Genomic DNA, 12,304 nt, shown 5'->3' on the forward strand with positions numbered 1-12,304 from the left:
GCCCCCGTTGGTGCTTAGTTTGATGCAACTGCATTTATGGAGCAGTTGCTCTGCACCTGACACTGCCCCCGGCGATGCTCCTGCCTCACATCCTGCTGCTGGCCCCTGATTTGGGGATAGGCTTGTTCAGCTGGCCACAGATGACCAGGGGGTAGTGCACATGCTTCCAGACACCAGGCCTGGGCCCTTCTGGGTGGTCATGTGGACCTGCTGCTTGCTCAGTGCAGGCCCCTTTGGGGTGTGGGGGTGTGGATGGGTGCCAGCTTGCTGCCTCCTCCCTCTGGGAGCCAGAATAGATTTTGCAGCGAGTTCGATGTCTTGACTCCAAAAAGTCTGCACTGTGGCTTTTCAGGAAACTTCAAACTTACCTGCTTAAGAAATAATGCAAAGGGGAAATGAATGCTGGCAAGGCTAATAGGGATTTTCGGCTGTGTTTTCCCAAACCGGCCAGCTGGTCAGAGCATTCTCCTGTTAATTCACTGGCGTGATCTTGGCGGAAGCGCTCACCCCCCCCCCCCCCCCCCCCCCCACACACACACACACACACACTGCCTTCCCCCAGTTCCAACTGTTGTGCTGCAGCAGGAATTGGGTTGAATCTGGGCAGATCCCCTCTTCCCCCCTTTTAGGACCAGCCCTCGGGATTCTGTTACCGCACGAGGAGCCTGTGAAAGTGATCCTCGCCTTCCCGCTGCACACAAAGGCAGGAGCTCTTTAAGGGAGCCAACTGCCTGCTCCTCCGCACCGCTGCAAACCAGGGCTCCCGTGGGCTCAGCCACCCAAGCTTCTGCCTGACCATGAGTGGGGAGGGATCTTGAGGAGTCTCCCCCTCCCCCCCAGGACATCCCAGAGCGGGGCAGGGAGGAAGCAGACCGTCTGCGCGGATGGAGACCGCTGGCCCCCGGGGATCGGATTAGGATTAGCCGCTGCTCGGGATGCTCAGCGCGCTGCTGGAGCATCCTGCCTGCGGTCCAGAGGGCGCGGGCAGCGCACGCTGCGGAATGCCTGCGTGGATTTGACCCAGCGCCCAGAGGCGAGCGAGCCCGCATTCGGACACGGACACGGCGGACGGGCTTCCGGCCGGGTTGCGTGCAGGCAGCAGGCACGCTCAGCTCCAGGCGGCTGCGGAAGCCTCAGGGCTGCATGGCTTTGGCTGTTTAAAGCAGCGGAGATTCCTCCCCCGGAGGATCGGAGAGCTCGATCCGCGCTCCAGCTGTGACAACTTCGGGGCTGGCTGTTTACTTCTGAGGGCTCCGGGCTCCGTCCTGCACTGCAGCCGCTCCCGCCCGCTCCCCGTCTGCCGCCAGGACCCCCTTGCTGGCATCCCCAGGAAGGGGGCCAAGGAGGGGTTAAAAGACGTGCAGAAACCCTCCCAGCTACTCAACCTCTCGTGACTGCCTGGGGTCGGGGGTTCTGAGAGGGACCGTGCGCCGCCCGGGGAAGCGATGCAAGTCTCCATAGCCTGCACAGAGCACAATCTGAAGAGCCGGAATGGTGAGGACCGACTTCTGAGCAAGCAGAGCTCCAACGCCCCCAATGTGAACGCAGCCCGGGCCAAGTTCCGCACGGTCGCTATCATCGCTCGCAGCCTGGGGACCTTCACCCCTCAGCACCACATTTCTCTCAAAGAGTCCACCGCCAAGCAGACTGGCATGAAATATAGGTATGGATGGGAGCGTTCCTCATTCGGGGGGTGTGCCGTGGTCCTTACAGGTGCAGTGGAGACGGTTCCTCAGGTTTGCAAAGTGTGACTGACTTATTGGCGGGTCACCTAATTTAGCATTCTCAGGTGTCTCTGATATAGCTCCTTACGAGGGTAGGAAGCCCAAATTGTGGTGTGTGTGCATAGGATATATGTATGTGTGTGTATGTATGTATATATATATATATATATATATATATTTTTAATGCAGCCCATTTTCTATATCCTGAAGTGTTAGGTACACCTTAGGAGCTGTATGCAATCTAGTCTGCAGAGAATGACACAACTGCTGGGAACTGGGTAGCTTTGGGCAGCATGTGGTTGAGATCAGGGTAGCTTTTTCAGCAGCATGTGGTTGTCCTAGTTTAGGGTACAGACTGTCGTTTCTGTGATTATACGATTAAAAATAGTTTCCCATCTAGTACTCGTCTATCTCTTGAAGGATCCCGGTAACAAATGCTACACCAGCTTTTGAGGAAGTTTTGTTGCAAATGAGATGGAACACTGACATTTCAATCTAAACTGCTGCTTGACATAAAATGTAGATGCAGTTGTGAAGGATGGAGGAAAAAGTCGGTTGTAATACTACTAGTTTCCTCATAAAAATTTAAGGTCACTCTTCCTCCGTAGTTTTCAGTAGTTGAAAATCGCCTTGGTGATAGTTGATGCTCTCTTAAATAGGAAATGACTTAAATTTGAGAAGTAGAAAATGGCATTATTCAGTTATATGTCTCCTGCCTTTGCTTTGCACTGAACTTACCTGACGTACTGCTCTAAAACTACTGTGTTTCTAATCTCGAAGGATGTTTGCAAATGTTGAAGAGAAAAGCTATTAATGCATGTTCCAAAGGCTTCGGTCACCCTAACGTGCAAATATGATTTTGTCGATGATTTACATTTAACTGTCCAGCCTCTTTCTTAGGAACCAGGTTCTAGGATAGAAGGAATGTGATGCAATTAAAATAGTGCACACCCATGATTGTATCCCAGGAGGGATTTTTGAAATAAACATTTAAACCAATTTCTATAAAACTTGTCCTTAAAAAAGTTTCTTTGCAAAGTTATAGGAAAGCTTCTTATTGCACAAAAAACCAAAAAACAACAAACTTCAGGCATGTTGTTTTGATATATTTCTGAGGCATTAAGGAAGCAAGCTGTGAGTGAGGTTAGGGGTCAGGGCATTATACACCATCCCTATGACCTCAGCATAAGGCAAGCAGCCTGACTCCAGGCCGCTCCTTATGTGTCAGCAGGGTGTCTCTGGTTTCCTGATATTCCATGATGGAGAGCGGAGCCCACGGTGCTGGTCTGCTAACTGAGACTGCAGTCTTGAGTGCACTGGCACTTTTTTTTTTTTTTAATATATATATTTTATTGATTTTTTACAGAGAGGAAAGGAGAGAGAGAGAGAGCCAGAAACATTGATGAGAGAGAAACATCGACCAGCTGCCTCTTGAACACCCTCTACCAGGGATGTGCCCTCAACCAATGTACATGCCCTTTACCGGAATCGAATCTGGGACCTTTCAGTCCATAGACCGATGCTCTACCACTGAGCCTAACTGGTTTTGGCTGCACTGGCACTTTCTATTGCTGCTTCTGTGGCACACACCCAACCCCTGCCCCATGGACACAGTGCTGCTCTGCACCCGACTCAGCGGCTGAGGTGAAGATGGGCTGCTTGCTGCTTTCCTCTGCAGGGCCCCTAGGATGGGACACTCAGGGTTAAGGCAGATCAGAGAGGTGATTTGAATTGTGGTCTCCAGCATGTCAGCAGCACTGTGAGCTTCCTTTTTGGAAACCCGAAGAAATAAAAACCCTTCCTTTCTGGCGGCACAATTTCCTAGTTGCTTGGGGATCACTGTATTGGAAGAGATTGGTCTTATGCTGGCTTTCAGACGCAGGAGATTTCTATTAAGGGTTTTCTGGTAATAGTTGCTCAGCTCAGATGGGATGATAATTGCCTCTCTTTACCAAAAGGTGTGCAAGTAAGATTCACGTGGGCATCTCTCATTACTGGTAACTAAAACCTGCTCTTTTCTGGCAAAAAAGTAGCCACCTGTGGTCTTCAGGATACTCTGAATTCAATATGCTATTTGTTGTTTATGGTGACTGGATAAGATACCTGGTCTCCCCTCCCCCTCTAATTCTGAGCCTTCCTATCTGTGACTGGCAGGTGGTTTTGTGTGTGGGTATGATTTAACCCCTCTCCTTTTTCAAATTCTACTCAGAGTGACCTTAGGGAAAGAATCATGAGATTATACCAAATGTACACTGAAGTTTTTTAGTGTTGGAGAGACAGATGTGCGAGGAGAAAGAGGCTAACTGTACACTTTAAAAACCACTAAAGGAATCATTTTATTAGCACAGTTAACTTTTTTACTTTGACATTGATGTCACTAAAATATAATATCCATGTGTGGACTATTGATTGATGATAACAAATAGCAGAACATAAAGTACAATGCCATAGAGTTGGGGAGGGAATTAGCTTACATAAGTGATCAGAAAAATGTCTGAAGGAACTAGAATGGAAATTCAGTGTCTAATTGTGTTTATAATAATACTTTTATCCTTGCCCTGGCCAGTTGGCTCAATTGGTTGGAGTGTCATCCCGTACACCAAAAAGGTCTAAGGTTTGATTCCTGATCAGGTCACATACCCAGGATGCAAGTTCGATTGATTCTCTTTCAGGGCACATACAAAGGAAAGTGATCAATGTTTCTCCATCTCTTTCTCTCTCTCTCTCTAAACATATCCTTGGGTGAGGATTAAATAACAGTAATAATATTTTTTATCCTCAAAAATTATTGCATTAGGCATAGCTTCATCTGGATCCACAAACCCTAGAAGGTAAAAATTATAATCTTTTTGTGTATTTTTTTTAGGAGAGGGTTCTTAGCTTTCATCAGAATTTGAAAAGTGTCTACCACTCAAAAATTGTCCAAAAGCAGTGTTATAGAGTAAAGAGATTTTCATTTAGTCAACAAATACTTAATCACACCTATTCTGCACCAGGAACCTTATTGGAACTGGATGCACAAAGGTATAAAAACCAGGCAAGGTTTGGGGCTTACATTCAGGTTGGGAAAACAAACAAACAATAATAATCTATTGTAAGACATTCCCATGATGGATGTGTTTTGGAGGGTGATAGTCATGCCTGGGCAAACTTAGTTTAACCGTTTTGAGGCTATCATCTCTGCTTTAGTTTCAGGACTATGACTACATCTTGGAGCACAGGTAATTGTGTCCATATCTGCCACCTGTTTTTGCCACCCCAGGGACTTCTTTTAGGTTCCCATCATGCTGTAAGGTGCTGCCTTGCCATTGAGGACTTATCTATAACCCTGATAAAGAAATAGAATGCCTTCTGCTCATATAATGCAATAGGATTTTAAAAGCCCAACTCATATCATCATCTGTTATTACCATTCATTAATCAAGAACTCATGAACTTGGATTTTAGAAATAATACACTTGTGTGAAGCATCTGCATTCTGAAGAATAAAATGCTCAAAGCCACTATTAGATCCACACTATCCTTGTGCAAGAATCTTGCATAAAATTAGCTATTGTTTCAAGAATAAGGATGAAAAAATAATCAACGAGAACAATTTGCTACTCAAATGATACTGTCAGCCCAATGAAAAGATTCCACATTATGTTTATCCTGGGGACTATCCTATATGTAAATAACAGAACTATTTATTATATTACTTAGAGTGTTTACACTTGTGCTTTGGTAATGCATGAGCATTTCTTTATGCTAATTTTGTGTGTTTTTAATCTCAGACTTCATTAGACCATGCTGGAGTTTGATGTACAATCTGCAGCCATATGTGATAGATGTAGACACACACATGAGCCTTTCATCCTAAGAAAGCCAAATCACTCAGAACCGAAGCTAAGCCAGATTGGCTTGGTTATTTTTGCTTGTTTGGTTGTTGGTATCATTTTTATAAGGTTTTAGAATGAGTCAGCTACTAGATTTGACATCTTCGCAGTGCTTTTGTCATTCAGATTTGAGCACATTTGTACTGATGAACTACCTCCAATTCTATTGTATCATTTCTATCATTGTTACTTTAGCTCCAGAGCAATTTAAATATTGATGGATGCATTTTCATTGAGAAACATTTTCTCTGTAACCCATGAGTTCACGTCAATATAATCTTGTGCTGTATAGTTACATAAGACATGCTAAAATTCTTAAGATGATTCTTTGCCAGGAGGAGTATTGTTAGAGCAATAATCTAAATTCCACTAAAAAAAACTTGTTTCCAGTTTTTTAGGTCAATCACATGACCACTTTAGTGATTTAAAAGTTTTAAAAATAATTATAGATTCATAGGAATACACACACACACACACACACACACAATCACAATTTCTTTATACCTTTAATCCAGTTTTTTTCTAGTGGTCATATCTTATGTAACTACAGTACAACATCAAAACTAGTAAATTGACAGTAGTACAGTCCACAAATTTATTCAGATTATACCAGTTACATATATACTCATGTGTGAGTGTGTTTAGATGTCTACAGTTTCATCACCTGTGTAAGTGTGTAACTTCCACCACCATGAAGAAGCAGAGTTGTTCCATTATCACAAGACTCCTTCAAACTACCCCTTTACAGCCATAGCCATGTACTCCTCCCAGTCCCTAATTCTTGGCAACCACTAATTCGTGATCCATCTCTAATTTTGTTGTTTCAAAAACATTATATAAATGGAATCATATGATTTTTTAATATTTTGGAATTAACCTTTCCCCCCCACTTAGCATAACACTTTCGAGACCCATCCTAATTGTGTGTATCAATAATTCATGTCTTTTCATTGCTAAGTTGACTTCTATAGTGTGGATGTTCCACAATGTTTTTAAAAATTTCATCCACTGCCGAAACTGGTTTGGCTCAGTGGATAGAGCGTCAGCCTGCAGACTGAAGGGTCCTGGGTTCCATTCCGGTCAAGGGCATGTACCTTGGTTGCGGGCACATCCCCAGTGGGGGGGGGGGCGTGCAAGAGGCAGCTGATAAATGACTCTCTCTGACTGATGTTTCTAGCTCTCTCTCTCTCTCCCTTCCTCTCTCTAAAAAAATCAATAAAATATATTAAAAAAAATAAAAAATTCATCCACTGAGAGACAAACAGGTTGGTGTCATTGTTATTTTTAGGATGCATTAGAAACCATGAGATTATAACATTATTTCCAAATTCTGTCCATGTCATTTAATAGCTCAGGAGATAAATTCAAACTAATTAATAGGCACCTAACGTACTTCATGGTCTGATTTCCATCATGCTTTCCACTTGCTATTCTTTGTTTTCTCATTTTACCTCCAACTTCATCCTTGAGGTAAAGTCTGCTCACAGTATCCCAAACCTTCGTGTGTGTGTGTGTGTGTGTGTGTGTGTGTGTGTGTATGTGTGTGTGTGTGTGTGTGTGTTTTATGTCTCTGTATAATTTTTCACACTGGTCCTTCTGTCCTGGAATGCTGATACTCCTCTTGACAAGTCAGGCAAACTCTTATGCATCCTGTAAGACCCAACTCTAATATAATCTTCTATATGAAACCCTTGGCTCCCTCCCATATAGCATTACTCTTTACTGTCTTTGCTGCATTTGGTTCTTACTTCTGTTATTGAAATGATTGATTGCATGGTACTGGGATCATATATCTGCATCTGTGTCTTCCCCATTAGTCTGTGAGTAGCATGAGGTCTGGATTTTATTTACCTCTGTAACCTGGCACCTAGCACATAATAGCTACTTGGAAAATGACTGCACGTGTGGGACACTCTGCTAAGTGCTGAAGATACAGAGAATGAGAGTCCTTTCTGGAATATTTATAGTTTAGCCTGATTAGTTTTTTACACAAAGGGCTGCATATGTTATGCGATACAAAGAATAAATCTTGCTGTAGTTTGAGGAGACCTCATTCACCAGGGCTGCCGGAGTCAGGGAGAGTGAAAGGTGAATAATGGAGCTTGGTATTGAGGAGGGAGAAATACCAAGATGCGCAGAGAGGAGGAGGACAACAAATTTCATCCGGGGAAACAGCATGTCCCAAAGACTGAGTGGAGTGAGAAGTCATGGAATAGGGTGGAGGGTTTGTGGGGGCAAGTGGTGAGAGAACATATTGTAGAGTTAAAGAGGGATTAGATGATGGTGCCTTGGAGGGTAAGCAATTTAGACAGAAGGTAAATATCAGCAATGGTGGAACCTCTATGGATTTTTGATCAGGGTGCTGGTTACACAATTCTTTTAAGAGAGGTTTAAACTGGCAGTTGCTCCCAAAAGGAAATTCATGGTCTCACCTCCCACTCCATATTTTACATTTGAAATAAGAGAATTTGTGTTGAATTCTGGAGCACTTCCTATTTTTCTATGTAGAATCAAGACCATCCAGAAAAGACACAGAGCAGTGTCCCAAGCCATTCCTTCTCCAGCCTCTTTATTAAAACACAGGTCTCATCCACTGTTCTTTACCTCCCATGAATGGTGGGCAGACTTTGAATCAAAGCAATTGAAGTGAGATCAGTCTTGCCAGCCCATTACGTAAAAGGCACCGTGTGTGTGTGTGTGTGTGTGTGTGTGTGTGTGTGTGCGCGCATGCGAGCCTCCGTATAGGGAAAAGTGGGAGGCAATAGGTGGGCTGAAGTGGAAGAGGAGAAGAGCCAGCTCTGGGGCTGTATTTCAAATAGAAATACTTGATGTTAGTCCAGAGAAGAAGAGAAGAGAGCAGCTTGGTTACTTAAAATGCCACACACCCCTCTTTTTTGGTAAAGAGTACAGTTGTCATTCCCACTGACTCCCATCATGGGTGTGGGCTTTCCTCTCTTCCTCAAAGCAAAATGCTGAGAATGGGGAGGAACCTTCCTGAAAATTAGTTGCTGATTCAACCTCGTGGAGTTTATTCCACCTCTGCAAAGCACCAGTCAGAAGTCTGGCATCCATGGGATGGTGAGAAAATGGTAGGAGGGAGGGAGCCTCCTGGAAGTTGTCAGGCAAAAGCAGTTCCAGTTCCATGGCTGGGTGTGTGTGTGTGTGTGTGTGTGTGTATGTACATGTGCAAGGGAAGGCATCTATCCAGTGTTTCCAGAAGCAGCGCCTCTTCTAGCTGCAATCTTTAATTGGGTTGTTTCAGGTGGAATCCTTGATCCCGAATCTACCTAATAACCCCCTTTAGAAGTGCCTTATTTTAATAGGTGTCCTTCTTAAAAGTTTTCTGCAAACATTTCAACTTGAGGTAATTTGAGAAATGTTCTGAGAGGAGGAGAAAATAGCATTAGATTCAAAAGGAAAATCAGATGAATAAATTTGACTGATTTTTCAAATTCATTTTATCAAATTCATTATCTATTATTAGTATATTAATTCATGAATAGTATGAAGTTTGAGACCAGAGAATCTGATTAAAACATATGACTCTTGGTTTCCTTGAGTATTACTCAAAACTCCTTTTAGGAGAGAAACCCCTTTTGAGAAGAATTGAATTCACAAGCATCAATTCGTACTTTTCCTACAAGAATTTTACAGCCATTATGATAGTTATAGACATAAAAAATGGTTTGATGTTGCAAATTAATCATGTTGTGTACTTAATAAACATCACCGTCATCAGTTTTCCACTCTTTCAGTATTAGGAAATAGAGTGATAGAGATTGAGGAATTTAAGGCAAAAGTCTTCAAAATTTCCATTTCAGTATTGAGAATGATTGACTAAATCCTGTGCAATCATTAGTAATGAATGAGTGAGCAGTGGCATCCACAGGGAGGGAACTTCAGATGCCACCTAGTTCAGTCACCTAGGTTTACAGAGAATGGCCAGTTCCTTGGCCAGAGCTGCTCCCCTGAGCAGATGGGAGGGTCGATGCCAAACTCAGGTCTCCTGATATCATGAGCATGATTCGCTGTACTCCTTTAGTTTCTACATTGCAACTTCTTGGTTATGCCTCATTTTTTTCAACACAAGAAAGAAGCAAAGTGTATTAATGCTTCTAGAAGAGACAATTCCCATCCGATACATATGCACAGTTTGCAATTTAGCTTTTATCTCTAGAAACAGCACAGCCATGCTGTGCACTGAGAGAGCCAGACCAGTTTTCTTCACCTCCTGCAGAGCTGTGAGGACCCCGAAGTATCCCCCTGATAGCTTTTTACTTGTATACGTTCTGGCCATAAATTAACTTTCAGATGACAGTGTGCTTAGCATCACAATGGGTAAAGAACGGGTTTCTCAGAAAGAGATCTACGAAATCATGGGCACAATGATCGGACAGTGCAATGCATCAATCCTGGATCACAAATGCTCACTCAGGCATTTGGCACCGAGCATGCTTCACTCTCTGTCACGTTTTCAGAGATTACTTTGAAACCTTGCTCCTGAGACTCAGAATCAAAGTACATTTAAAAATCCTCCTTGCAGGTTGATTTTCAGTTACTCAGATTGAAAACCGAAACAGAAGCCCAGCAGTGATTTTTTCTGTTTCCCTTGGAATCGACAGCGAGGGAGGTCTCTGAGAGCTCTCGCACGGGCCATCTGGTCCAGCCCTCATGAGAAATCTGCACAGTTTTTCCAATTTACACTGTGCAGCACGTACTTGTAAAGCCCCTGAAGAAATATTGTGTAATCTCCCTTCACAGCAGTCATGAAAAAAATTTGGCTCTTCTTTCTAAGAATCCGAATCATTCATTAAGCTCTGAAATGCTCAGAGGAAGCAATCAGGTGAGGGTGTTTAGCTGTCTCGTCTGTTGTCTGGATCCTAACAGTTTAGAAAGTGGGACTAGAAGATTGAGGGGCAAAATAAGCAAGGACACAGCAGTAGGGCAAGGGGGGAACTCAGTGGCATGTGGCGGACCCCCTGCCCCTGGGACACAGGGAGGGGACTCCTTCCCATTTTGATTCCAGCACCCGCTCACCTGGCCTGACTGTTTTGCTGCTGAACCATCCAAAACAAAACAAAACCATTTCATGAGGTCAAAGTCCTTCTTGCAATTGACTCAGCTTATTCCAAGCTGTATAGGAAGCTTCTCGGTCTGTCCTTGATTGAAAGAGAAAATGAGATAGCTATAATTTCCTGTTTCGTAAGGCTTCTGGTACTTGAAAACCATCACCACGAGTCAGCCTCTTAATTCCAGGATGGTTCTCATTCTTCCTCCTAGATTTCGTTTTCTGATTCCCAGTTGCAATTATGGCTGGCATTTAAACCCTCTACCGCATGACTACATCTCCTTTTTTTTTTTGTTTTTTGTTTTTTTTTTGACTACATCTTCTTGAAGTCCTCCAGAGCTGGATACAGTTCAAAGTAAAAGTCTAGACTTTTTATACAGAATAGCAGGATCGCCTAATAATAGAAGCAAATTGTCTCCTTGTTTGCATTTCATGATCATGCTTACTGTATTTGGAGAAAAATTCTTTTTAATATTTTGAGTCAATATTTGAAAAATTTGTTGGGAAAACCTTTTTAAAAAACCTTTATAACCTATTTACTAGAATCGTAAGGATGCCTGCACTAATATATAGTAATTCTTGTAAGATTGTCAGCTCTAAATATTATAATGGTGACAACTGATGTCTCTTGAGTTGAAGCATGAAAAGGGTCAACTTTAATTTATAAATTTCAATCCTGGCTGAGAATCCACATAAAAACTAATAAAGTATAGTACAGTTGATTTGACTTTTTATGGACTCTTATGGAGAAGTGTTTTTCAATCTAACAGGTTTAAATGTAAAGGCAAGTACTAGTCTTATTAACAAGAGAAGTTTTTGCATTTGTAATTACCACCTTTCAGGAAAGTATCCCAGAAGGGACTCTGTTGCAGTGTTCTTCATGATGAGTTTGTTCTATTATGTACTGGAAAGACCATTTGGTTTAAGGAGCTCTTATGTAAGAAAAGCAAGCTTCTCCCTGAAGAACATATGCTAATAAAATACCCTCTTTCCCATTTCTTTGAAATTAGTTTCCACTTTAAACTTGTTTTTTATGCCACTGGGTTTTGTTTGTCGTTGGCCTGAGACCAGAGCAGCAAGCTTATTATAAAAATCAATCATGTAAATAATCTGACTTTAATGCATGTACCTTCTCTCTCTCAACTCAAGAACCAGCAATGCATTCCCTTGAGGCATTTGATGAACATAAACCTTTTGACTCGCCCTGACTCCGTTTTTCTACCTCTTCATGCATGAGCGCTTCTGTATCACCTTGTATTTACTGAAAAGGCTGAAAATCCAGAAGTATTAGTCCAATTCCAGAGGGTGTTCATCTTGATGGAAAGCATATAAGATTAGTTTTAATGAAGAGAAAATAAATGAAGTGTAAAGGGACTCAAACAGAAAGTGGGTGTTGGGAAACTCATGGTCTCGCTTCCCACCCAATAATGGCTTATCTTTTGTTTCCAAGGAAGAAGATTAAGGTTTTGATGTCACTCAAATATAATTTATCCAAAAGGTCTAGACTTTTCAATGCAGAATAGCAAGTTTTATGAAGTAGAACATGAACAATTCTGCAAATCAGGAGACCTGGGTCTCTCAGTCCAGAAAAGCACAGGATCATTCCTAACCACAAACACCAGCGCACACTTGCCTGG

The 12,304-nt window shown here is 42.7% G+C and overlaps 1 protein-coding gene across 2 annotated transcripts in view; it reads left to right on the top strand.

The window, feature by feature from the left end:
* The window catches only part of KCNAB1 (potassium voltage-gated channel subfamily A regulatory beta subunit 1), a 292,960-nt gene that overhangs the window by 92,980 nt on the left and 187,676 nt on the right, over positions 1-12,304 (top strand). Inside the window, exon 1 of one of the 2 annotated variants that reach the window (XM_036444322.2) lies at positions 597-1,663. The exons of the other annotated variant lie outside the window; for it this stretch is intronic. Within the exon in view, the coding sequence (XP_036300215.1) occupies positions 1,446-1,663 (218 nt within the window). The 5' untranslated portion in view covers positions 597-1,445. Of the gene's footprint in view, positions 1-596; positions 1,664-12,304 lie in introns of those variants that run through there. 2 annotated transcript variants of the gene reach the window in all.

The sequence above is a fragment of the Pipistrellus kuhlii genome, unplaced genomic scaffold (genome assembly GCF_014108245.1).
Source record: "Pipistrellus kuhlii isolate mPipKuh1 unplaced genomic scaffold, mPipKuh1.p scaffold_m20_p_2, whole genome shotgun sequence".
In the NCBI taxonomy this organism is placed as follows: Eukaryota; Metazoa; Chordata; class Mammalia; order Chiroptera; family Vespertilionidae; genus Pipistrellus; species Pipistrellus kuhlii.